Source organism: Semicossyphus pulcher, unplaced genomic scaffold, assembly GCF_022749685.1.
Source record: "Semicossyphus pulcher isolate SPU_LCO1_2020_fin unplaced genomic scaffold, fSemPul1.0.p SCAF_3, whole genome shotgun sequence".
In the NCBI taxonomy this organism is placed as follows: domain Eukaryota; kingdom Metazoa; phylum Chordata; class Actinopteri; order Labriformes; family Labridae; genus Semicossyphus; species Semicossyphus pulcher.
The window spans coordinates 23,695,441-23,723,015 of record NW_027211704.1 but is presented as its reverse complement, the minus strand read 5'-3'; the positions used below and the strand labels follow the sequence as shown (position 1 = coordinate 23,723,015).

Here is a 27,575-nt window from a genome sequence, read left to right as displayed (position 1 = left end):
TGACTTTGTCATGTTTGACCACTGCATTAAGTACATACGGTATATCACTCAGTTCTCTACCTGTCACATCAGTTGTGCACTACAGTGTTAATTTCGCTAACGAAATTTTGTTGACGAAGACGAGACGCTGCGTGCTAAAAATAGATCGTTGATAATAAGAACTGTGACGACACAAATGTTTTGTATTCATTAATGAGATGAGACCGGAATAAAATGTTGGTGGTGGGCTGTCAGACATTCACAATCCATGATATTTTAAAGTGATAATTTAAGAGATTTTCATTTAAATAAATGTCTGTAAAGTCACTATTTATCGCCGTATGACGTAACACAATGGTGATTGAGCCTATGGCCCGCTAATGAAAGCCTTTGCATTTGCAGTATTATGGACTGGGTGTCGGGCGCGAAAAAAATCACAAAATCATAAACGGCGTTCAGTTAGTGACGCGTTTCCAACACCCAGCAGTGGTTGGTCTGCCAGAGAGAGTAGGCGGAGCTAAGCGGCTGCTTTTCCGGTCTCTACAAGTGTTTCGAGTAAAGAGTAATCTACTATTATTGACCAAACAAAGAAAAGATCGATGACTACAGATACAACTTCAAAAGTAAGTGAAAATCCAAAGAAAAAGAGAGTTTCAACCGGAGCCAACTGTGGATGTCACACTGTCTGGATATCTGGGAAGTGTGCTCCCACAATTACAGTTTATCGCCATAGGTGCCGCCAAAGAGAACAAAACTGAGATCTTTGAGATTACAACTTTAAAGCCTAAAGCCCCCAGTTAGAGATAACGGGTATCACAAAGGTGGTTGTGAACTTTCCCTGTTAACCCAGGCTTTCTGCTTCAAGGTCTGTGTGCTTTCATAAAAAGGGGCGTTTTACGCGTCATATGAGGCTTCTTCTGCACAACAAGGAGCGATCATCGTCTGTCTGCTTCAGTCAGTTTGAGTGAGAAGCAATGATGAAAAGTTAGGACCAAGCATGAAAACGTAATCCAGTGTCCTTAGATGCTGTGCCCTCATGGTTGTTTTACTGTATGGACGATCTGCTGAAATTTAAGGTGGTGATTTTACCTGAAGCAAACTGGTAAAAACGAGAAGAGGAAAACCTTTTATTGAGTTTTTGTCGACTCTAACTAGACTAAAAGTATAAAGGATAAAAATGATTAAATGCAACAAAGTAATAATCATTTTCAGCTCAAGACCAAATCTAAAATAGCTGCCAAAATGAACGCTGGTGCACTACCAATGTGCTGTTTGTTAAAAACTAAGTTACAAAACTGAAGAATAATTTATTCTTTGTATTCACATTGCAGTCCCTTGTTTGTTGGCGTTGAGTGCTCGGCTATTATAATGCTTCTGTGTACATATGAGACAGATCTGCTCTGTGCACACTAATAGCAGAAAATCACTTGGCAAATTTACAACAGTTGACCGTGCCGCTGCTGTTTATTTGACCAGAGTGTGAAACAAGTTTTATGTTAATAACTTCGACATAATTGTGTCGAGGCCTATTTACATGGCTATTAGCTAGTAAAGTCACGTCAGCACAACAATGCTCTTTATTCTGCATTTTACCCAAACAATCCGACCTTTTGTCTTCTCTTTGGCTCTTTTGAGCTCTCATCTTTTTCTCCTACCTTCTATTTCCTCACTTATTCACCTTTTCACTTCAGTCCGTTGTTGCTCTCTTGTACTCATCCACTGTGGAGCTTCCTCAATCTTTGTCTGTGCACGTCACCCTTCAATTTATCCCCCTAAAATAAACATGGCATTACGGCGGTACCTGCGTGTCCTTGTTTTCCTCTTTGATCACATCAGAGAGGAAATAAATGAAAGCAGGGAGTTAGCTGGAGTGAGCTGCAGGTATCCTCACCCCACCACCTCACTCTCTGCAGGGCTCTCGCTGATGGACGGAACAGCTCCCGTTCCCTCAGACGGCTGGCCTGTCACACAGGAAGACAGATGTTAGTCTGCAGTTTTCCCGTCTCCACAACCTGTCAAGATAACACACACCCGATGAGAAGAGAAGACGGGGAAGGACTGGTTTGAAACATAAGGTTATCAACTCGGGCAGCACACTGACACACAATGCACCAAGTTCTTGTCGGCTGAATAATGACGGCAAACATTTGCATTTTCTACACTGAAATGTTCCACAAAAAACACTGCAGCCCATAGACACACATCACCCCGGCCCCTCTGAGGACCTGTTGTCATCTGAATACATTAGCTGGCTCTTAGGTCTCTCGTTCAGTGAGGGAAAAAAAGGCACGCATCTGAAATTGTCTTAACAGCTGTAAATAGGCTTTGCAGGGTAAAGCGGCCTGTCTCTCAAAGAGCTGATTTCTGTAAGCAGCTTAGTGTTTCCACCTCCTCATTACGCACCCTAACCTATTCATGCTGTGGGTGAGACATGGAATTACTTCTCACACATTGCCTGTATCGTGTTAGGATGATGCTAATGTGCCAGTAGAAGTGAACATGTAGTCCAACGTTTGTTGACAGTGTACTTTGCATAATTGCACGCTACCTAGTTATGTGTTGGAGTTCAGTCAAAGATCAGGAATGGGGATAATAGTAGTGGACTGAAATGTGCAAACATTATTGTGCTGTTTCTCTCCAACCATTAGGCACCTTTCATTACTCATGTGGAGGAAATGGCATTGAAAGTAGTCCTCATGTCCGACGGTGCAGCAGCAGATGTTGGTAGCTTTTAGAACAGTTTTATCTGCTGCTGTTCAGGCTGAACTGATGAAAAACGGTCGGTCAATAATGAGAAGTGAGCCGCTCTTGTTTTTGTAGTCTCTTGGTCACTTATTTCAAATGTTTTATGCTGATTTTTTTAGTTCTTTGACACCTAGAGGTAGTATTTGTCTAGTTAACTGTCTCAAAATGTTGCTGCGTACAAGTGAAAGTCTTTGCACAGGCTTCGTTCTCAAACAAATGATTCCCTCTACACAAATCCCTGTGGTCATTTAGCACCCATCGTTCCACAACACCATTATCATTACTGTCACCCCTGTGGTTGTATGGCGATGCACAAGTCTCAGCCAGCGGTTTGAACTGCACCTCTCTGTCAGTGTGAGGAGAACGGGGCCGTCTCAGGATGTCATTAGAAGTGCCGTCTCTGTCTGAAAGCCAGGTGGACTTGTCCTCTAATGAGGACTCGGCAGCCAGGAAAGCGTTGACTGGAGGAGGTGTCACACGGAGGTGCCACTGTTGGTCCGGGACGCTGATATTCTTCTCCACTGAGTAGAACAGAAACAGCATCATTAGAGGCAGATACAGACACAGGCAGCGTGGGCTTAACCAGACAAGACAGCAAGATGGTAATGATATATTTAGTCTAACAAAGAGTCAAATTGTTATCTCTGACTTTTTTGGTGTCTAAATCTCTTTGTTTGTCTCTTGTTATACAAGTTCCCTATTTTAAAAAATAGACAGTAGCTGGCAGACTTTTTAAAGAGTGCTCGGGTTTTATCAATTTTTGTTGACTTTTCAACCTCAACTAAACAGAGAAACCTGTTCAGCTGTAAGAACTCCGGCCATAATATGTCAAGGTAGATGAAAAACTGATGGTTTATTCCTCTTTTTGGTTCACCTGCCATCAATGCATGAATGAAGAGCCATTTCCTGTCTGACCTTTTTGCAGTCTGGCAGAATTGGAAATGGTAAGTTTATGGAAAGCTGAACTTGTCCAAAATAATACCGACATTACCACAGAGGCAATCTCAGATCCCATCGGCTATAGTCTGATGACGATATAGCCTGTGGGCACAACGGTGAACATCCCATACACCACGTAGCCGGCAGTTAGCGATAAACGACTTCCTTTTCTGCGTACTGCATTGTATACAGAAAAATAACCCGCTTTTCCTGTGATTTCAGGTGGCGATACAAGTATCAACTTTTACATCAACATCAACAGACAATGTTTAATGTTAACACTTTTATATTGAAAAAGGTCAACATCCTCTGATCTGGAAATGTCAGATCAGCAGCGACCTCTTCTTGTCAACATACAGAATAAAATCACAAATGCTCCAATCACAGCCCAGATTTTGGGTCATGTGATCTCTCTGGCCAAATTTTTTTTTGAACAATGTCGGTCATCCAAGCGCAGTGGACCGAGGAGAAGGAGCTTATCCTGAGAAAACATTCCTCTAGTAAGTGAATGTGTGGAGAGCATCTGTCAGTTAAAAATAATTGAATATAAACTAAAAACACATTTTAGATGGTTTATTGCCGAAATTTGTCAGTGAGCAGATTTGTATTAGATCGTTTGAGCTAGCTTAAAATTGCGGCAGAGAGCTGTGTTGCCCACAGGCCTTTTGCCCTGTGTCTCATCATGTTGCTAGCTGATGTTTACGTTGTCTGTTAATGTAAGAGTTGATGCGTTTATCACCACCTTTACTTACCTTTGTCGAAATTTCAACATCATGATGCAGATTTGTAAAATGTAAAAATGAAGCTTTGTCAGGTCTGTCCTCAGAGGAGAAGAAAACTACTTTTAAAATGCACGTTTGTTGAACGGAGGTCAGAGCCATCATTTCTGATGCATTCGAGGAAGTCGGGAGATCTGAATGCTGAACGTCTTTCGTGACACAGCGTCCAGGGAATTTATTTCAAGTTGAATTTTAGATCTAGAATGGATTGTTAGCTGTTAGCATGCAGATGTCTGTTTATAGAGATTAATAGGAAGCTAAATCAATGTCAGGGAGCCGCTGATGGGAGCCGGGATGTCATTACGGCGCATTACGTTCAGCCTGCTTTTGCTCTCCACATGGATTGTTTTTCCTGCATACGCCGCAGCCTGCTGATACGTGATTGGTCAATATTACTCCGACTATAGGCGTACTAAAAACCGAAACCGAAACACTTGCCGTCCCGGAAATCCACGTCAATGCCCTACAGATTGTACATTTCTATGTAGAATCTGTGAATAGAGATTACCACTGAGGTTAAATGGAATCACACAAGGAGTCTTAACCTTAAACACGACTTGTTCCATTTACTGCCCCTGCATGAGCCAAAGTGTAATTAAAACATAATGTGTTGGCAAGACTATTACACTGAGCAGTGAGCCGAAATTATGTTTGACCTTTTTACACACCATGCACATGCCAAATTTTCTGCTCATGCAATTAGCAAATCTTATCGTACGGTTGTTCTGTTTTAAGTCATTGCTATCCTGCATTGGCCGTGCTGCTTTTTCTTATAATAGATTATGATTTCATTGTGCCCAATATTAGTAAGCCATGAATGTGGCACAGCAAAGAGCCCCGTGGCAGAGTGAGTCAAAAGCTCGAGCTGCTCCAATAGCTTCATGCTGCCATCAATATGCAGTTGACAACATAATTGAAGTTATTTAAAGGCACGCCATGTGCCACTCCATGGAAACAAATGGAAGCACAGATTGTTGTTCTTTCTACTTATAGTTCTGGAATACCCCTGAATTATGCATTATATTTCAGCTGCTTCAAACTTAGCAGTCCCAAAAAAATACTGCGAAAGAATATTTACGTCTACATGATTTATTTTTTACGCTGACATTCCAGATCTTTTATTCTTTAAAGCCTAATCTCCGCCTGTTTGGCAGCAATCAACACTCTGCTGCTTCATAACCAGGAGGCGTGCTGCCATGATGAGCACAGATGCTGCAGAGGTCTTTGTCTTTAGCTTCCCGGAAGTGTTAATGGCATTTATCTATAGGAAGGTTCAGGCTCTCTGTTGTGCACTAGTGTTTGTTTTCTTCTCCCTCCCAAGAGTTGTATTAGCCTTCCCCATTTAGCTGCCACATTACTTTCGTTACAGCGCACGTGCACGCTGGGGAGGCTCGTCCTGATCTTGCTCTCCTTCTATTCAGATGGTAGCCTCATCTTACACTCTCTGCATTGGCACACAGCCTACATCTGTCCCCTACCAGCCAGTACCCCCCTAGTGGGACAGCCTCGGAGGCTTAATTAAATATTAGACGAAAGCTAACTCTCCTGTTAGCCACACAGTCGGCTACATGCACAGGGAGGAGAGTGTGAACAAAAAGTAGGCCTTTCAAAAATTGGAAAGGGACACTGACTGTCGAAGTAACATCCTCTTCTCCAGCTGCTGTCACCGGAAAGCCGACCAGGAGTTGATTTGCACTCATTATTTGGAAATGAGCATGGCCTGAGGATGATGACCGTGTTACTCCGATTGTTTGTGATATGATTGGAGATGTTTTGCAGTGTTAATCTCCTCCCATGTGTCCCCGAGATATAGAAAATAAATGGAGATCGAAATCCCTTTTATTTTTTGTGTCTTCGCAGTGAGCCGTGTTGGATACAAACGGAAGCGGAGGAACTGATTATGCAACAACGGCTCCCTCCCCGCAAGAAAAAGGGTTTTCATTCAACTAATAACCAAAGCACTTTCTGCAGGAGGTATTTCTAATTATCGAGGCTGCAACAAGTCGAGAAAGGATCTGTTGTGTATCTCTGCTTATTGTGCGCTCACAGTAATGAAAACATACATTCAAGGAAGCGTCTTGAACAGAATATATAATATATTTCTGCCTGACACCCTTCATTAGAGTGACCTCTGAGTTTACAGATTTAATATTGTATTTTTCCACTGCCTTACACTCTGACTCTCCAGCAGTGCTTGCTGATGTCTTTACTGATGAACTCGAGACATGTGCCCTTCTTTCCCCCTTGTCCACGACAGTGTCTGGGTCTCGCATAAAGACAACGACCCGTCTCTGATTTTACATACTAGTGCTCCCTTTTCACCCAATCCCCTCTCTGCTCCGCACTCATTAGGGACCAACCTTTGTCCGAGTGTTAGAGGCCATCTCATGTCTGTCGTACCAGCGGATAATGGTCGCCCTGCTCTTTACCATGTTCGCTGTGATCTTTGAGGACATCATTATCTTCACCATGTGTTCTCACAGAGTAGTGTTTTAATGTTAGAGTTTTGTCTACATCCTTTTCATAAAGTTTCCTCTCATTATCAGCACAATCTTTTTTCACTGCCCATTCATAATTGCTGATATTGCTACAATATCTTGTTGTGTGCCGCATAATAAGCAAGTTCTCTATCAATTACTAGTGCAGCAGGAATGAACACCTGCCTCGTTCTCACCCCATTAACTTCCTTGGCAAATTACTTGCCTTTTAATATATTTAATATATCTTCAATTTGAAACCATGCCTTGCTTTTTTAAGGTCCTCATTAATACGGCAACACTCCTGAACTTCATGCGCACCTCAAACATTGCACCCCACCTATTGGGCTACATCTTCGTTCCTCCGCGTCTTCCTTTTTTTCCTTTATTTAAAGCAAAAGTCATTTCCTCTGTGCCGTCCCTCTCCGCTGCACATGCCCGCAGGACACTCTATTTCATCTTGCTTTGAACTCTTTTAAATTTTGCGCAGTAGCAGTTCTTTATTAACATATTTATTCATTTATGACTCCTCTCAAAGCCCCTTGCATATGAACACACCTTTATTCTCTCATTCTCTGCCGCGCTCCCGTTTTCCCCTCTCAGCTCTAAACTCTCCACAGAGAACAGGTCTCACTAATGCAGTGTTAGTTTAATCCCCGCCACCCTGTCAGAGGCTATTTTCTCCGGGGCCTTTTCTTACTACAGCAGCATTGAGCACAGACAGAGTTTTAAGACTCTCTCTGCTCACCAGCTGTGGACATCTTCCACCTTGATTGTACAGTTTTTTTTGGAGGGGGGTTTTACGCAGTCAAGGAGGGAGCTTGCCTCCAGCCATCAAGGTCATGATGTCTTTCCAGCCGTCTCACGGCGGATCATCCCCTTCCACTTTTCCTTCCACCCACTTCCCACCCTGATGGCAGCCACCTGTCAATGGCTGAACTCCCCACCAAGATAATAATAACCTAGCCAGAGACCATCTTTCATCAAGTGTCCTCGGCCTATTTGAATAGAGGGAGATTGTGAGCCGGATGCTGAATAGACAGCTGAGGGGCCTCCTCCTGATGTGTGAGCTCTTGCAAGGTGGTAGTGACAGCAAAGGGGGGATGCAGGATGGTTATACAATGTGAGCAAGGTCATATGGAAGTTTCACAGTTGTGCAGATGAGTATTCCGTCCTGCACTGAGATTGTAGCCAAATGCCATAAATTGACAAGCGACAATGAAACACAAAAGGAGGGTATTGACGCCGTGCTACTCTGAAATATCTCTACAACCGTACTTGCTGTTTGCACTTTCATCATTATGAGTAAACACAAAAGTCTCAGTGTTTTGCTGGAAATGTTTTTTTATGTTAACAAGCCACGCTTTCTCACTAAGCATGCAAAAACGTTACCCATTGGATGGAGCCTTAGGCATAATGGCCGTGCTTTCACACCATTGTTATGAATTATTTTGGATCCAGGGGGGACATGTTGCAAATGCTGCTATTGTGTAAAACATGCAGAAAAGCAGCTAAACAAAGGAACTAATTGCTGTTATTGCTAATATGCACTCTTTTGTATGTGTATCGCACATCATATTGATATCACAATATTGAGTGACGTAATCGCAGAGTTTTCTCATATCATGCAGGCATACACCATCGGATTTTTAACTATTAAATATTGTACATTCTTCCACTTTCTAGAGAAGATGAGGCCTGATCAGTTTAGTGATTCTTAACCTTGATCTTTTCTGTAGTGCCATTAGGAGTATAAATATTTTAATTACATTTCTAATCTAGTAATGGATGGATTGCAATGGAATTTAGTACAGATATTTAGTGATGGGTATTTTAAGCAAAAATGCTATTCAGTATTCACAGGAACCACATAAAAGATATTAAAAAGAAAAATAAATCTGATTGACAAGAGCTGTGACACTGTTTACAGAAAAAAGTTTTCAAGTGAAGGGGTAAACAACGAGCCTCTGTGCGCACAAACACACGCTGAGTCACATTACCTTTAAAAGTTTGCACTTCACCTCATTTTCATATATTTTACACACAGAACTCTCTGACGGCTGCAGAAGTCTCTGCATGTTTCTCCGGTTCTGAATCTCACAGCACCACACCCACTTTAACAGCACCTGGCGCAAAGTCGTTCTTCTTCTCTTGTTATTTAATAGCGGTCAGCAAACTGTTTCAGATGCCCTACAACCACTGTCTGGCGGTTGTACCGCAGTACAACTCGTTGCCAGTAAAATCAATGGAAAACCTTCTTTTTAAGATGAGATCATAGTCGCATGAGATTTCTTATAAATTCATGACCCATCACGACATACACTACCAGTCAAAAGTTTGGACACACTTTCCCACTCACTTGTATGAGAAAATGTGTCCAAACTTTTGACTGGTAGTGTATGTCGTCATGGTGCCCAGGTAATGCATAACCAGTTATTCAGGGTTCCCAGATGAAGTACCCTAACGACTTAAAAATCATCTGATGCTCCTCTTGCACCATCATCAGGTCAACAATTTGTCTAATACTTTTATTATTATTATTTACAGACTTACCTGAGGCTGATGATTAAGGCATATATTCAATGCTACACTTTGAATAAGGACATTACACATGAGAAACAGTCTACCTGCTTAGCATCAGCATGTTAGCATTATCACTATGAGAATGTTAGCCTAATGTTAGCTAGCTTAAAACACTGTTGTACACATTCCACAGTGTTGCTACGGGGGCTGAAGATTGATGATCTTCTTCAAAAGATCCTTTATGTCCATCACAGTGCAGGTTCAGTGATCAGTGCGTAGACTGTGGTTAATATTACTGGGAGGATTTTTGTTATGCATGCATGCTAAACTTGGGATTGTAAACTTTTTCCTTCCTGACATAATTCCTGATCTTTTCACACACCTCTCTCTTCTCCCCTCTCCTCCCACCTTCAATCAGATAGACAGATAACTGGCAGACTCGAGGGGTATTCAAGGTGCTGAGCCTCTTAAGTGCTCCGTCTCTCTTTCTCCGACTCTCTCTCCCTTTGTTTGTCTCTCTCTCTCAGTCCGTCTCCCTCTGTCTTTCAGATGCCAAGGAAATCGTGCTGAAAGCCCAGATTCTGGCCGGTGGCAGAGGCAAGGGTGTGTTTGACAGTGGCCTTAAAGGTGGAGTGCACTTAACTAAGGAGTAAGTATGCCCCTATGTGTGTTTCACACTGGGAGTTATTGTAGTAGATAGATTCATAGATTTTCTTCGACGACAGCAGCTTTTAGACTGAGGAGGCTCAAAGAGCTCTCTGAAGATGTTCCCTAGACATAAAGGCACTGTCAGGATTACTTGTGCTGCAAATAAACAGTTATTTTCTCTTGCAGTGTCTCGTTCTCGAAGAGCTACCCTCAATTATATGTTGAAAAAGTCATTTTAAGGTCAGCAGAAGTGTTATGCACCCCATACTGAGCTTTCCTCTCTCTGGTTGATGGAGTTTTGAGCTGCACTGCTGGGGTTTATTTTGTTCTAGCTTAGATTTACAAAGTGTGTTGAGTGAATTCTTTCAGTGAAGGAAACATGCATTTTTCAAAAGACTTAACAATAACATGAAAAAAGCTTCTCTTTGCTTAGATACTGCGTTTCCCCCAACCATATTTCCATGTACAGAAGCAGTGCTATCCTCTTAGCAAAGGTCCCTACCTCTTACTGCCAGCTTAAAGGCAAAAAAGTGATTTATGACAATTGTCCCGGAGATGTATCATCGTCACCCTACTTCAGGGTTCGGAATTGCCGGAAACTTTTTCACAGTGAGATATGCTGAAGTTCATCGTCCCCAGACAGTGACACCGGTGCACAGTTCACCTTCCTATCATCTATCAAAGGATGAGTGCAACCCCTGGCTTCCTTTCTATTCACTTACAAAACCAGAGCAGGCTTACAGAAGCAGAGGCGACATGCACGCTGCTTTTAAACAAAGAGAAGAAGCAGAGAAAGTGTCCTCAAAAGCTGTGCGTTGTCAGAGTATGTAACATTGATGCCCTGAAAATGCTGAGTGAATATGTCCTTAAGTGAACAGAACTAGAGAGATCTATCATTTTCTAAAGGTGCGTTTTGACAGCAGGAACCAAGGTCTAAATTTAGTACCAGGGTAGTTGACATATCCCCTGAAAAGTCCCTGCTTGGGGGGGTGGTACTTTCCAAAGGTCCAGGATATTTCAGGGCAGGGCCTGTAGTACTTATCACTTCTGATTGGTTGAATACTCAGCGTTTTATTTCACCCACTAGGGCTGCACGATATTGGAAAAAAACATACATAGCGATATCTTTTTGTTTGTTCTGCGATATTTATTGCGAAATTTAGAAATACAAGAAATTATACCAGATTAATGAACATTAATGTGTGTTTTCATGTCCATGTAAACAATTAACAATCATATTTCTTTTTATTTGGGACTTTTAAGTGTATTTTCCTTTAACAAAACAACCCCCCCTATTTTACTATTCCAACTCTTGGTTCAGACTGACACCCATATGGAAAAGTAGGATAGTTCAGGTGGAGCGACACGTTTCCTTATAAAATAAATACAAATAGACCTGTGGGCTGCTGATATTTATACGGTATGTCATCAACCATTTCTAATGGCGTTCAAATGTAAGTTAAATCAGCGTGGTCTGCACCACAACAGTACTTTATGAAGAGAAGTCTCATGTCTCCTACTTCTTGTCTGAGTGTTTACTTTTAGCGGTTACACCGGCAGCACACGCACGGCGTGAGGTTGTGTGTGCCAACAGGAAGTGGGAGACGCAAGCTTTTGTGCTCAATGAATCCGTTTGCAATGCAATAAAGCACGATGAAAAACAGCACATGTTTAATCCCCTCCATGCTAACAGGCTAACTGTATCATTGCACAAATGATGATAGCTTCTTCTTCTTTGAGTTTTAATGGCGGTTGGCAAACCAGCTTAAAGGTGCATTATTGCGACCTACTGGACTGGCGGTGTAGTGCTGTTACTTTTACAGTTTCTTCATACGTCATTGGCCTGATTTGCATAATCTTCCCAGGACTTTTGCCCGCTGTTGAAACGCAGACGGGCCACAGCAACCATTTAGTTCCTTTGCTGGTCAAAAAGCACCTTAGGAGTGCTTTTTAGTGATATGTTGCTAAAAGAAGGATGCTGTTTGACCTTTCATCTCTCTCCTTCAGCCCTGCGGTGGTTGGTGAACTGGCCAATAAGATGCTGGGTTTCAATCTGACTACCAAGCAGACCCCGAAAGATGGAGTGAAAGTGAAAACGGTGAGCCATGCCCAGACTGAAGGGAACAAAACATACTTTCTTGTTTTTTCCTCTCTTTTTTTCTGACCCAATTTCAAGGCATTTTGAGTCCAGTAATGCTGTTCTGTAAAATTAATGACTCTCAAGGTAGCCGGCTCTATGGTTTAAATAGTAGCTGTCCACTGTTGTTTACTGTGGCTCTGCTGGCTGCTGTTATGGCTCATTGCATAAATTGAAGCGGGCACACTGTGAATTTAAAGTGTTTGGTAAACAACTGTTTCTATGTGCCACTAACAAGCAGGAATATCATTTTCTCTGCTCGCATGCTGCATGCAGTACCTCGTCAAAACAGACATTTCCAGGTGATGAAGCCTTCTCAGTCTGTCGCTTGTGTTTTAGGTTCTTTGTCTCTCCCCATCTCTGCTTACCCCTGCAACCCCCAGACTCCAACTCCTGCTCCTACTGCACAGTTTAGGTGGAATCAAATGAGTGTAGCACTTGTCATTTTTATATAAAACATCAGCAGACCAGGTTTACAAGCTCAGAATAAACTCCATGTCTCAGAGGCGGAGGGAAAAGGCAAACAAACGCCAAAATACATGTGAGCTAGAGGAGATGTGACCACCTAATTCTCCTACCAAGAACATCATCTCGCGCCTGTAGCACTGAAATCAGACCTGGCAAGAGCAGCCGTCGACTGTCCCTGAAGGATCCAGCACCGTAACAGTGTAGTCACAACCTTGTCTGTCAGATGTCAGCCAGAGCTTAGCTGTCAACCTGCCAATGGAGCTTGAATCAACCCTCAACCCATGCTGCACCACAGAGCCGGGGACACCACAGGAAAAGGGGGACAGCACTTCAGCGTCTACATGGATTTGCTGTCATGGACCTGATGGAGGGACGAGGAGGGAAAAGATAAGGGAGGTGTAAAAGAACACTGTAGGAGACAAAAAAAGGATTCAAGGGTAAAAGGAAATACCAAGAAGATAGGATAACACACATTTAGTTAGAGTGAACAATCAGGCCACAAGTCGAACAAGAGGGAACTTAAGAGAAACTTTGAGTGACTGCTGCAGACAACATTTGGACAAGGAGATAGGAGAGCTGTCGGTTAACATGGAGGAGGGAGGAGGCCATCCATCCTCATTCGCTGGGCGATAGGGTGGAAGCAGAACATAAGGCCTGTGCATGTTCAAACAAACACCTCATCCAGAAAACCTGCAGCCCATTAACCAGCGCACAACTGATAGTTCCTGTCAGACTGTTTTTTTTTCTGTGTTCCAAATGAGCCCCCTGCTTGCTTCCTCTTTCTGCTTATCTGCTGGACTCTCAGTTTCTCTCTATTTGCCTTCCTGTCCCTCATTCGCAGCACACACGGTTTTCTCAGAGCTTTGCTTCTTAGATTCTGCCCGTCTGTTGACTCTGCTTAGTTCCCTGTTATCCGTTAGATTTAATCTGGAATTGAATATCGTGGGCCTTTTATAAAGACGGTGTAAAACGTGCAAAGGTTCACCAAAGACTATGGGGATGCTGGAACTAGTCACAGTGATTTATTTATCTTCTTATTAGGGCTACAGTACATATCCATTATGTTACCATTAAGTGAGGTTGATAGCATAACTGCATTTCATTGCTCCTGCTGTGTGATGTGCAGGTGATGGTTGCCGAGGCCCTGGACATTACCAGGGAGACGTACTTTGCCATCCTGATGGACCGCGCCTGTAATGGTCCTGTCATGGTAGGAAGCCCCCAGGGAGGTATGGATATCGAGGAGGTGGCCGCCAACACCCCAGAACTCATCTTTAAGGTACATGATTTGGGTTTAAACTCATCTGAGAGTTGAAAAATGAGAAGAATAAGTATTCAAATTTTTCGTCCTTAAAAAAAATGTTGAATTTCGTTGATCTTTAATTTGCTTCTTTTAAACTTTTGAAGTGCAAACTCTGCACAATCTTTACTTCCTACCGGGCAAGGTTGATATTGCTTGAAATCATGCCAGGACTGAAAAGCCCAGTTGGTCTTTCAGATTGAAATGGTGCTGTGTTTGTATTTTCTGCTAGTTCAATTTAATGTATCATCATGTCTTCATGAACACTGCAGCAGCTGAACATGAGCTGTGTCCCACTCTAGGCGCTGCAGCCTTCGAAGGAGGCGGTCCACGGAGGATGCTCCATTCGTAGCCTGTGTGGACCGTTAAAGACGAACTGATATGAGACGGTCTGATCTAAACCTTGCGTCACCAAACACTTCTCCTGTTGCCTAGCAACATGTAGCTAGTGGGCTAACTAGTTAGCATAACTAACGTCGAGTAAGTTATGCTATTATTTTAAAGATAATTTGTTTCAAGGGCCCCTTTCGTTTTCTTAAGTGTGTATCTCTTGCTTTTCGATTGAGTTGAATCCCAAAACTTTTAAATTTTGAAGTGCATTTCGGTCGCATAAAAGTCTGCCTTTTCGTTTGAATTATACATTGGTACATTGGGCTGCAAAGGATGCACCCAATGGATCCTTTGCGGCCAAGGAAACAGAGGATGCATTTTCTGGCCGCATCTGAAGGAGCCTTCAAATTGGGACAGCCTTCAGCGCACTTCTGTGACGCAATCGGCCTTCAAATACGGCCTTTAAAGGCTGCAGCCCCTGGATTGGGACACAGCTATGATGTTAGCAATGTTAGCAGTGTTACGAGAATGACTGGGAGTTTGGCTCCTGGCGTGTCTAGGGCACGTTCATTCTCTCACACAAATTTTGTATAGAAGGGAATAGGCTGGCTTGCAGTGGGTGTGGGGCTTACCTCCTTTCAGCAACAGTGGCTAGCTCAAACCGAGAGCTCCCCACGAGCGACCAGCCAAGCCCAGGCAGTAGACGTTAATTGTTGGTGGTTGGTCCAAAAGAAATAACCAACTGGAGATAGTAGTCTTCTAGTCCTTGTCGTTATCAAGTCACAAAACAAAAGGTGCTCTGGTGTTGGGTCAACATGGTGGTTCAGCGCCAAACCACTCACTGGATGCTGTACCCAGCAAATGTATACATCTAAGGACCCAGGTTAATTGATAAGCCCCGCACACTTCCAGCCAGCCAAAAGAAAAGGAGAACTAATAATGTGTCTACTAAAGAGCATACTGCTCAACCTAACAGCAGCAATTCCCTGAATCTTAACATGAACAAACCCACATGAACACTCAGCCTTCTGTGTTTTATATTTATTAATAACTAGATCCCATTTAAAGAAGCTAATCCACTGTATAGTCCCTCAGCTACTTGGCAACAGGTCCTTGTTGTTAACAGATGTACAATTTAAGCCTTACAGATGGAGTTTGCCTGCTCTTCTTTTTCTTGTATATCTTTAACATGCTATGATTTACAGATGTTGGAGCAGATTGTAAAGATCCTGCTGAGCTTGATGCCATGACTTCCACTGACTATTTCAGATTGCGTATGCAAAACACAGCTGTGTTGAAGCTGTCTAACACACAAATATAATGGAGCAGGGCACCTTTCAAACATCTCATTAAAATCTTGTCAAGACCTTGTTTAAACAGACGGACAGCTGCAGTTTTATTCTTTATTTTCTTCCAAAGGCCTGAAATCCTTTGTCCATTTTCATTCTCCTCAAATAAGTTATAAGAGAGCTTCTCTCTATCTGAAAGTCAAAGATACGAGTTTGTGATGATCATAAATCTTCGCTTTCAGTCCCAACTCTCCCTTTCCTCCGTGTCTGGCAGCTTGCCGCCACTTAATTACGATGTCGGCAGTTTAATATGAACATCCGCTTTGTGTCAAATTATAGCCTAGCGTTTGAGCCTTGTTCTCTCTCGCTCCCTTTTCTCCATTTCTCTCTCCCCCTCCCTCTTTCACTCTGGCTGCATATCTTATAGGAAGTCGTGGATATATTTGAAGGTGTGCGAGACGAACAGGCACTTCGCATGGCAGCTAATTTGGGTTTCAAAGGACCGCTGCAGAGACAGGTAATGGGCGCGCTGGAGGCTTTAAAGTCACAATGCATAGAAGGGCAAGAAAGATCTACTACACGCACACACAGACACACATATGCACAGACAGATATATTCTTATTTACAGACAGACCAAACTTTGGCTATTATTAGTTATCCAGACGCAACTTATGAAGTGTCATCATTACAGCAGACTCATTTGCCAGGTGGTCTATTGTCATATCTGGCAGAGACGCAGAGCGCTGTGCCAGAGGGAGCTGACATCACTAAAGGCACCATGATTTGGTACAACATGCAGCACATTGATTTTTGTTCGTGAATCACAAACCAAAAAAACAAAACTCCCCTCAATGGGTAACCCATAAAGTTGAGGACACTGAAACCAAAAAGAAATCTTGTCACCTTAAGTTTAACAAATTCAGTTCAGACAGCAAAATAAGGCTGAGGAGGGAAAACAGAGAAACACAACATGTTCACATTCAGAGTGGGTTTGTGTGCTTAGATGTTGAGTTCATTTCAAAGCCATTTGTCTCTTGGCATCACATCACTAATTTGTTTTCTTTTCCACAGGCGCCGTGGCATGAGAAATCAGATTAGCTTAGAATCTTAACACATGGGGTACATACAAATCAGCCGCGTGAATCTGTTTCTAAGAAGCAAACTGAGAGTCAAAGGTGTTTAAGCTTTTGTTGCATCCCATTGTACGTGAGCCTCTCTCTGCAGAATACTGAATGGGCATTGATTTTAAACAGGCAAGGAGAGAAAACGAGCGTGATTGGTTAAGTGAGTGCATTGTCATTATGCTTTCCTTGGTTGCTGTGCGTCAGCTGCCAGACTGTCTGAGTCAGAGATAATGACAAAAGGTCTAAAATACCTTTACTGTTTTGAAAGCGCTATAGGATGACGGGATCTTTGTGTTGATAGAAGTGTGCGTGCTCGTGTGTAAGATAGGGAAAAAGTAAGTGAGATAAGTGGACTGGAACTGTGTATTGAGTCTTTCAATTCAACGCAATGTCAGGACGTCTTTATTAGTAAAGGACTGTTGCAGTAATGGAGATTAAATTGAGATCCCTGTATGAAACTTGCATACAGAAGCAATGTAATCTACTTAAATGAACATTATTGTATATTTTTTATATAACCGTATTAGATCAAAGTGTGGTAGTATGTGTTGTAAGTAGGGCTGCACGATATATCGTTTAACAATCGCAATTGCAATGTGCGCATGTGCAATTTTCACATCGCAGGACGTGCGATAGTGAAGCAAATTAAGTGAAATACGTCAAACTGCTTGGTGCAAAACGGAAACCCGCTTTCAATGATTCATCCACTTCAACTAGTCCGTCTGATGTCACATTAGTGCTGCACTTCAACAGAGCACAGAGTGAACTGACGGCTGAGCTGCAGAGTATGTGTGTCGCAAGAGCGGAAACTCGCGTCTCCTGCTTCCTGACGGCGCACACAGCTTTAAAAGAGCCTCGATCATCCCGCCGACATCATCTGTGACGGCAGCAGCTCCGTTACGCGAGGTGGCTTATAAGCGAGAGCATTCCCGTTAATAGCGGCAACTCGTCTCGGTTAGGACTAGCACGGATATTTGAATATTTGATTATTTTCAATGACGTGGATATTCGACTATAGCTGTAGCTTATGGATTCTTTTTTTTTTTTGCCTAAAGTTACCTAAAGTTCGTTAAATATTATTCATTATTATTATTCATTTAGAAAAAACATGCCTTGCACAGCAGCCTAACTAATTAATTATTTAAATTTCCATATGCGCCGTCAGCACACTGGACAGTGTATTCATATCTGTGGGCATGATTGGCACTGCCACAGGTAGTTGTGTTTGAGGTTTATAATAAATGTGCCTCTCAGATCTGTGTGAGTGTGTGTCTGTCTCTGCGTGTGTTAGAGAGAGCACGCATCAGAATGAGCGCGCATGATGGAGAACTTAGTGTCGGTCACTGGCTGTTTTTGGCCCGCACGGGGCTCGAGCAGGAAACTCTCCCTGAGGTGAAGCAGGCTTGTGTGGAGGCTTATGGCATCACCAGATTGGCAGCAAACCGTAAGCAGTATCATGACTGAGAGACGGCGAGCTTTTGTTTCCCTTGTCTCCTCACGTCCTCTGCTCGGTCCCATGAACAACTTAATTTCACTGTGTCAGCAAATACACTGATGTTTTCTTATGAGGAAGAGCGCTGCTGTGCCTCCCTGTGTGAGTAACAAACAGAGACTCGTGCATTGTGAACTCGCTGGTGTGTACTAATCTTACTAATGCACTCTTTAAATAGCAGAGGCAGACGGCATCAGGTAAAAAACAGCGCTGTGCGCTACACTTTTTTTTTTTGAGAATATTCGAATATTTATACACCTTCAAATGCCCATCCCTAGTCTCGGTGCTGGTTAACGCTGTGGCTACATAAACGGACCATTCACATAGCAGACGTAACACAGAGTGTTTGTAACTTTTACCAGCTACACGTACAGCACACATACGGCGTGAGGTTGTGTGTGCAGACAGGAAGCAGGAGATGTTTTTTTGTTTCATAAAGTGAGTGTCACCGGGCTGATCACGTTAATTAAACATACATTTGAACACCGTTAGAAATGGTTGAGGACATGCCGTATAAATAACACCCACAATTGTATTTAGTTTATAAAGAAATGTGTCGATCCGCCTCAACTCTCTCACATTTTTCAGAAGGATCTGAACCAGGAGTGATAAAAGTAGGAGGGGGGTTTTGTTTTGTTAGAAGCAAATAGACTTAAAATTCCCAAATACCAAAAAGTATGATTGTTAATTGTTTTTATAAACATGAAAACATGAAAACACACTGCGTTTATTTGGTATAATTTCCTGTATTTTTAAAAATTGTAATAAATATCGCAGAACAAAAAGTTATCGCAATGTATGTTTTTTCCAATGTCGTGCAGCCCTAGTTGTAAGCCATGTCCCATTTGCCCGCTGTCACACCTTATAAAGATAAAAAAATAAAAGTTCACATCCATGCCAAACAAACCCACAAGCCATGAAGTTGAAGGTGATTTTCCATGTTTGATGTGGGCTGAGTGGCCTTGGTGGTGCTGGCTGCTCAGAGCCGAACCATCAGGTAATTACTGTTCTCTGTGGACCTCACAGGCAGCAGATCAGATTAAGAGGCTCTATGATCTGTTCCTGAAAGTCGACGCCACTCAAGTCGAAGTCAATCCTCTCGGAGAGACTCCCGAAGGACAAGGTACGATGTGTCAAAGCAAATGTACGTCTTTCTGTGTGTGTGTTTGTGTGTGTGTGTGTTGACTCAGCCTGTCTTTATGTGTGCATTATGTGTGTCCTGACCTGTCATTAACTGTCCCTAAATCACGTTAAACATCTGTAATATTTCAACACTTTAAAAAGAGAATTCAGCAGCCATCTTCATCACTGCCTGTGGGAAACAGGCGCACCATCTCCTCGGGTCTGAATGCATTTAACCAATGTGAAGTGTAATTGCAACACATTGACGTCATTTCTTGTCAAACCCGAATAGCTTCAGGGAGCAGAGCTTTCCATATTCATGGCATGTTGATGTTTGTTGATGCTTCCTAGTTGTTGATGATTAACTGAAGGCGCACAGTCTGTCATCAGCTCGAAATGAGGAGCTACGATGAGGAATTACAGCAGCAGCCACAAACACGACCCTCATTTACTTCACAGATTTCAGCGAGTCACCACTCAGGGATATTGTACAGCAAACATCTGATTTACTCCATTTAATTCCTTTTACTTACTGTATGCATACACAGCTTCGATAGCAGTTTAATGCTTGACTTGAATGCTGCATTATGGAACATTAGCTGTTCCTGAACTCAGCTTCCTTTGTATCTTATTTTGAAAAAAATCGAATAAATCATACTAATTACACATTAAGCCCCATTCAGAAAAGCATTATTGTTACATTTATCACACTATTCACTTTAGTTGTTGAATCTTCCTGTAAATCTACTTCATTGTAATATTTAACCATTAATTACTTTCATACGCAGCCTGGATACTTGCGTCAGGAGAGAGACATGTTATAGAAAATAAATTGCAAGGTTAGGAAATAATCATCATCCTTTATCGTCTTTAGAGTCATGCAGCCGAGCCTATTATGTGTTCAGTTTAATGAAACCTTAAGTAATTGAATTTAGGATACATTTATTGCGCAGTCAAGCAATAAATAATGTCTCTATTGTCAGTCAGTCAACTCTTAGTACTTCAAATGTGAATTGTCGCAGCAGCACTAGAGTCTAAATCCAGGCCTTTAGGTCATCAGTGTTATGCTGTAAAGGCTATTGCTACTGATTGTACATTAAAATTAGGTTTAAACTAACACTTGGCCTTACTCAACCAGCGTATGTATGTAGTACTGAATAAAACATTGCTAAAGATGAGGCGCTGGTTTAGCTCAGTTGGCAGATCAGGTGCCTTTTGTACAGAGGCTACAGTCCTCAACGCACTGACCGCTTCGACTCACGGTCTGCTGGTCATTCGGTGCATGTCTACTCCCACTCTCTACTCCGAACATTTCCCGACTCTCTTCAGCATCCTATAAATAGAGCCAAAAAAACAATCTTAAAAAAGCAAATATTTGTAGTATTTGTTCCAAACAAGTACTTCTTGTACCCCTGAGCACACCTTTCATTGCATGCCTTTTTAAATCCTCTAAGAACATCTGGATGAGCTGATCCTAAACAATGAGTGTTTGTTTTTAGGGGAAATCCTGCAATTTGTAGCAGAAACACTCTTTTTCTATGTCAAACAATAGTTTGGGTAGAGATTTGGTGGAGTATTAACCAGCCGTCGGTCCAGCTTCAGTTTACAGGGTCAAAGCCTGCAGCAGCTAGGTGTGAGCATCTGTTTGCATAATTACCTGTCTCTTAGTGTTACCTGACAGAGGAATTGGAACTGGAATTCACATAGAAAAATGGTACTTTTAGGTCCCCTGTTGTTACTTAAGATGTTGACACATGTGGAGGTCCCACACTCAAGTGCTCCTTATTCAAATTAGAAGCACATCACACATTGTCACGCCCCATGTTCTGGCTGTTGTGATGCTGCTTTTGTTGAACTCCAACTGAACTTTGTTTTGTCCCAAGAAATAGGAATGATTGTCTCGTCTGTCGCAGGTTACACAGATAAGACTGTGACGGGTCCTTTCGAGACGTATTACAACCTGGTGAAGATGCATCACTTCTTTGATGTTATTTAGACTCTTCAAAAAACTGATTCTGAAGTGCTTTATCAAGAATTGACAAAATAAGTTTGTTGTTTCTCAATTTCTTATGAATATTAAGAAATAAAAATGACTCCTTTGAAATTTGTACCAAGAGATTTGAGTTGCTTTTTTCTAGCAACGGCAGCAGGATAAAGTAATTTGTGTGATTGAGGCAGGCTTTGTAGACGAGTCTCACATTAAAATAAGCTCATTTTTTAGTTGGATTTGCAAACATGTCACAAGGGAGCGCAGCTATTTTCCAGCAGGCATTCGACAAACATGCGGTGGAAGGGAAAATTTCTCAAGGGTGGAAAATTTGTGTTTTTTTCTCTCATTTGGTAATAGCTGAATTCATTTTGTAGATGGGCCACAATAATAGACGTGTCAAAACAAAAACAAAAGGAATAGTGTAGAAGAAGTGCGACTTCACCTGGAGGAAACAGTATGTTTACTCCTCAGTCCCAGAAGTCTGCTTCTGTGTCTATATGCATCGATGTACGTGTCTTGTTTATGTCTCTCTTTGTCTGTGTGTTGCTCCCACAAGGCCAGTCTTTATGTTTCCTTATTTTGTAACTTTTTCTGACTTTTAAATGTAAGATATCTGGCTGTTTTTCTGTAGTGTACCATCCATTCAAAAAAGAACATCTGCTATGTCAATAGCAGCTACCATAGCTGCTATATGTTCAATAGTCTAACGTTCACAGGCTGTCCATTGGTCAAACCGTCGTTTATGTTATGGTAGGTATAGAGACGGAGTTGACCTTTCACACATGTAGCACACAGATCAGTCAGACAGTATCCAAGGACTCGTCTGTAATTATGTTTTTGTATTACCTACACAGACTTTGGACTTGCAAGCTAACTTGGTAAAGTCTGTTTAATGTCCGTTTCAATATGTCAGACATTCGCGTTCTTACGTAAAGGTCTATCGTGTACGTCCATAAAACTTAAGGAGTGCAGTGCAAGTGCAAATGGAATTTAGAGCACAGTTTGTTATAATTACTTCAAATCTACTCTCAAACTTTCCAACTCAAATTCCTTCATCGCAGTTTATTGAACTAAATTACTAATGTCTGGAAGAGAAATTATACATGGAATTTAATTTATTTTAATCAAAAGTCAACATTTTTGAAAATACGCTTCTGTCTCTCTGTTTCCAAAAGTTAGATGAATAATTCTCTTATATATGTACGGTAAATATGAAGCTAGCACCAGCAGCTGATTAGGTTAGCTTAGCACAAACAGTTGAAGTTTTATGATGTGCCAGACTTTTTGTTTTTCTTTGTGTTGCGTTACATGAAAAAACACAATTTGTTTCTACAGTTACATAGTTAGCTTTAAAGGAACACGCACACACACACACACACTTTGCAATGAGGAACGGCGGTGGTCTTAATCTTCAAACCATTTCTTCTAACAAATCCTTTCAGATCCCGTCTCTTTTAAAGTGTTGTGCATAAAAAGAAAACTTCAACTAATTTATGTCATTTTTGGCCTCTTATTTTCAGGTAGCTTCATAAGTGTGGTCTCTTTGAAATGCGCTCTCTTTGAAGTGCAAAGGAAGTGTCCATTTACTGTAATGGTCTATCCCTTAGAGGCAGTGTCAAAAACCCATCCCTCACCGAGCCAACCTCTGAAATAATTAAGACCAGTAGGCCGAGGGGACAGCCCTCACTTCATTAATTTCAGGTTTTAGAAATGATAATTAGTCTGCTTTTTATGTCTCTAGTAATCCCTCTCTTCCCTTTTCCCTCAGCCTACTGTCTCTGTATTTCTGACTTCTGTGCCTCCTCTGTAGCTGTCTTTATTACTTACTCTGTCTTTGTCATCTCCCCGTCTCTCCAGTGGTTTGCTTTGATGCCAAGATCAACTTTGACGACAACGCTGAGTTCCGTCAGAAAGCCGTGTTCGCCATGGACGACATGACTGAGAGCGACCCCACAGAGATGGAGGCAGCCAAGTGGGACCTGAAATATATCGGACTGGATGGAAACATTGCCTGTTTTGGTATGGAAACAAAACCCTGTGTTAGAACTCAGCGCACACACACACTCTAACACACACGTCAACGGTTAAATGAATCCTCCCATAAGCGGTCCCCTCCTGGCAAAAGGCTTTAACACCTCTCCTAAGTCATATAAGTGAAAAGCTCGGACGCAGTTAAAACTTAGTCAAAGTAAAAGCAGCCTCGGCTCTCCTCCAGTCCACATTACAAGCAGCTTTCTAAAGGACTCCAGAAGGAATGCTGCCGTAACCAATGCGTTCTAATTAGCTATAATCCGCCCAGAAAGTCTCCAGTGAGCCAGATTGTTAGCATTCTCATTAAAGGCCCCCTCTCTTGTCATAAATCAAAGCTTTTACAGTGTACAGCAGCACTAACAGGTGCTCTCGCGCCTTACCCCGTAGCCTCATAAACACATTAGATGTCTGTTAGCACTACCCCCCCTCACGCACACACCCCACTCTGCATCCCCAGCTCCCAGCCTCTCTTAAAGTAACAACAGCTTTTAAGGCCCTGCAGCTTCCTTGAGAGCTCTGCAAGCCACCAAAGTGACAGCTGTTAAAGCGAATTTCCCTTTTATTGAGACCTTGGTCGGGGAGCTTGCCAGGACACAAGTTCAGCTTGGCTAAACTAAATGAGGTAAGACATTTTTTGTGCACTTGGCGCCCGCACAACCCAGCAGGGTAGCCGTGCTGGCAGTTGGCTAAATGATGACACAGGCCACAGAAAAAAAAAGAAGTGTAGCCGAACCTCTTTTAATCAAGGCCTTTTCTCTGAAGTCGAGAGACGAGTCATAATCAAATTTTCTCTGTGTTGCTCGACTTGAAGCGTTGAATGTTACTGATTAGAAGATTTCCAGCCGATTCACTTCTTAAGTGTGACATTTTTTCCAGCTATTTGCTCGTCTGCGGTTGTAATTTACTGCTGGATTCTTTTGTGCTTCTCTTACAGTACATGTCGTCTTTCCTTCAGCGGCTGAAAGTGTTTTTTAATTAACTCGTGGCTGCTGGCGTCACACTTTCTTCTCAAGGACTTTTGTTTCACTTTTCTGGACTTTGGCGTAAACTTCATGGCTGGAGTTAGCTTCATTATGCCTTATTAATATATTTAATACATTGACCAATAGCTCATTAGTACCGATAACCGTCTCTCAAGATATGAAATGGGTACACCATAAGTCTTACTCTGCAGTGTTTCTCACTGACTTACAGTGTACCTACCTGTATTTAAAAGGACAAAACTGGAAGGTTTCTGGTTTCTTCTAGAAGGTTATTTCTTAATTCACCATTTAGTCATGCTTTGTTCTATTAGCGTTTGTTCTCAAACCCTTTGACTCTGCTAACCTTGCCTCCTTTCAGTTCTCTTTCCCCCACACACACCTACACCTTTGGTCTCTTATACCCCTTTCCCACCAAAATGAGCCTGTTGACGCAAGTTTTTCAGACCCGGGAAGACCCGCTAATAAATGCCGACGGCTCTTTTCCCATTGCCAGTGGAGTATACTCCTTTCGGTCTCTTTTGTGCTGCGTCAACTTTTGACAACACAAATGTGCCGGAGACAGGGGCAAACAACAAACTCAGATCAGAAGAAGCTCTCTCACCTCGCTGTCTTGCTAGTGTTGCTGCATCTTGCACGGAACAAAGAACAAATTCAGCGTTGCATGTTGTTATTCTGTTTTTGCGCAACAGCGGCCGGAACTTCAAGGCACGTCACAGCATCGCGCCGGAAAGGGAGCGGAGATTAGCGTGTCAACGCAGGTTTTGTGTTCCCATCAATGCCGATCGGAGCAGAGGCAATAATTACCTGTGTCTACTGCAGAGTCATTTGACCTGGGTCTCAATGCCAATTGTACCTTTCCCACTAAGTAAAAAAGCCGGGGGTGTATTTTGACAAGTGGGGACTTAACTGTACAACGGGGATTTCCCTGCATCGCCTCTGTCTGTTTCTCACTCCTCGTGTTTTCCCAGCTGCTGACTCTTCAGTATGTTTCATAAAGTACAAATACAATTGTTTTTAACTTTTTACCTCAGTTCATTTTTCACTTGTTAATGACGTATCAAGTATTTAAAAACAACGGAATAAGTTGGCCTCTGTTAAAAAGGAGCAAAAGGAAGGGACATCCCAGAAGGCTTCTCTCTCTCTCTCTCTCTCTCTTTCTCTCTCTCTCTCTCGCTCTCTCTGTTTCCCTGCAAAGCATGCATGTAGACCCTTCTGGCTTTGTTCACTTGGACAGATAAAAGAAACAAAGTTAAAGAAGCTAAAATTAGTCGCCAAATATACTTTGGCAGCCGGTAAAGTACCTGGCCAGCCTGCCTAATTAAAGTCCATGTGTGGGAATCACTGCTTTGAAAAGCCACCTTCCCTTTGGCATAATAAGTCTGCTTTTACTGTATATTATCCTCTGTATCTCAGTATACATTTTTGCCTACTTGAACCGACACACTCTGTTCTTACAGTGAATGGAGCCGGTTTGGCCATGGCAACTTGTGACATCATTGACCTGCACGGAGGAAAGCCAGCTAACTTCCTGGACCTGGGGGGAGGAGTCAAAGAGAGGCAGGTGTACGAGGCCTTCAAGCTGCTCACTGCTGACCCCAAGGTAGGAAGAAACTGACGCTTGACTGTTTCAATTGAGTACAAAAAAAACATCAAATTGGCCCCGTATTTTGAATCATTTATTCAAAGAGAACCACCTGTTGATTTGCCTTTGATATATCTGTCATGTATCTTATCACAGCACATTCATAAAGCCCCGTCTATTTAGTTAGCTCTTGTCACAGAGACAACAGCGCTCATTAGAGTAGAGACCTTGGCATATGTCCATGTTTCACTGAGAGGGAGTTTGGGAGGCTGTGTGATTATATGCCATCATTTCAAGTTGCAGTGACATGATAAGTCGCTTCTGTTGTCTGCTATAATAACTATCTTTCAAGACTTGTTATCACACATGCATCCACAAACTTATATTAACACACGACACAGCCTCATATGCAGCACCAAGTGTAACTGAAAGCATGTTACTTGTCCTGCAGCTCCGGATGAGTGGCAGCTGGGGGTGTTTTACAAGTGATTCAGCTCTATGCTCAGAAAGCTAATAACTCCAAACCAAACAACATGAGCCTTGTAACGATACCGCAGTGCTGATTGTGTGTTGACAGTCATCACACCGCTAATTCCTCCGCTGCTGTCACTCCCACATCCCCGGACTGATCTCCTATTGCCTCTGTGTTAGCGTCTCAGGCAGGAGAGTGAATACAGAGTAGCATTTCATACAATTTCAGTCTTCTACCCTCTTTTTTTTTTTTGTTGAGCCTTCATTTAAACTCGCTAATTTGATTTGGCAGGAAATCTTTCAGAGATGTGTTTCATGCTGATTTAAAAAGACATCTACTTATCTGGGAGTCTCGAATTTGAGCCAAATCTTGCATTACAGGTCACTTATCTACTGAACTACAACTACGGCGGCCTATTACACTCTTGCCCTTAATTTGATATGTCTGTTTTTTTAACATTACAAGAATAATGCCAGCTTATTTAATCTAACCATCCAGAGATAATGGAGAGGACGTAAATAGGGCTGCAGCTAATGATGATTTCATTTTATCGATTGTTCTAAAAATATTTTTTTTTATTACTACTGTTTTTTTAGTCTCCAAATGTTCCCGTTACTGTGTGATGTATATAATATAATATAATGAAAATAATAATAATAATAGACTATTTTGTCAGATGAGTTTTTCCCAACTGAACCTGAACGCTCTCACATCTCTCCTCTCATTGTAACTTGTATCGGGAAGTGCGCATTGAGTGAGTGGCCAAGCAAGTAAGAGAGAGAAAGAGCAGCAGAATGGCCGTAAATACGAGCAGAGCAGAGAGAAAGTTAGGCTTATATTTAACATCGTAACGGGGCTTTCAAAACATTTGAGGCTCAAGCAAGTGATCCCCAGAACTTGGCGCCCGAGGAGACCGCCTACCGTAAAATCCGGAATATAAGACGAACTAGAATATAAGATGCAGTCGGTTTTTGGGGGTCTCCCAGACAGAAAAAAAGGTTTTCTATAGCTATGTATTAATAAAAACGCAACGCAACACAATTTCAATTTATTTTCATTTAAAACACATTCAAAACACAAATAATGGCCTAATATCTGTTTTCGCCACGTCAAGTTTGCAGTCCTGCTAGCTACTGTTGCTGTAGCTAGCGGTAGCTGGCAGCC

The 27,575-nt window shown here is 42.2% G+C and overlaps 1 protein-coding gene across 1 annotated transcript in view; it reads left to right on the top strand.

The window, feature by feature from the left end:
- Positions 1-27,575, top strand: part of suclg2 (succinate-CoA ligase GDP-forming subunit beta) — a 112,832-nt gene that overhangs the window by 34,494 nt on the left and 50,763 nt on the right. Inside the window, exons 3-9 of the mRNA XM_069677795.1 lie at positions 9,992-10,091; positions 12,098-12,188; positions 13,822-13,974; positions 16,042-16,131; positions 19,258-19,354; positions 23,201-23,362; positions 25,815-25,957. Coding sequence (XP_069533896.1) covers positions 9,992-10,091; positions 12,098-12,188; positions 13,822-13,974; positions 16,042-16,131; positions 19,258-19,354; positions 23,201-23,362; positions 25,815-25,957 — 836 coding nt within the window. The remainder of the gene's footprint in view (positions 1-9,991; positions 10,092-12,097; positions 12,189-13,821; positions 13,975-16,041; positions 16,132-19,257; positions 19,355-23,200; positions 23,363-25,814; positions 25,958-27,575) is intronic.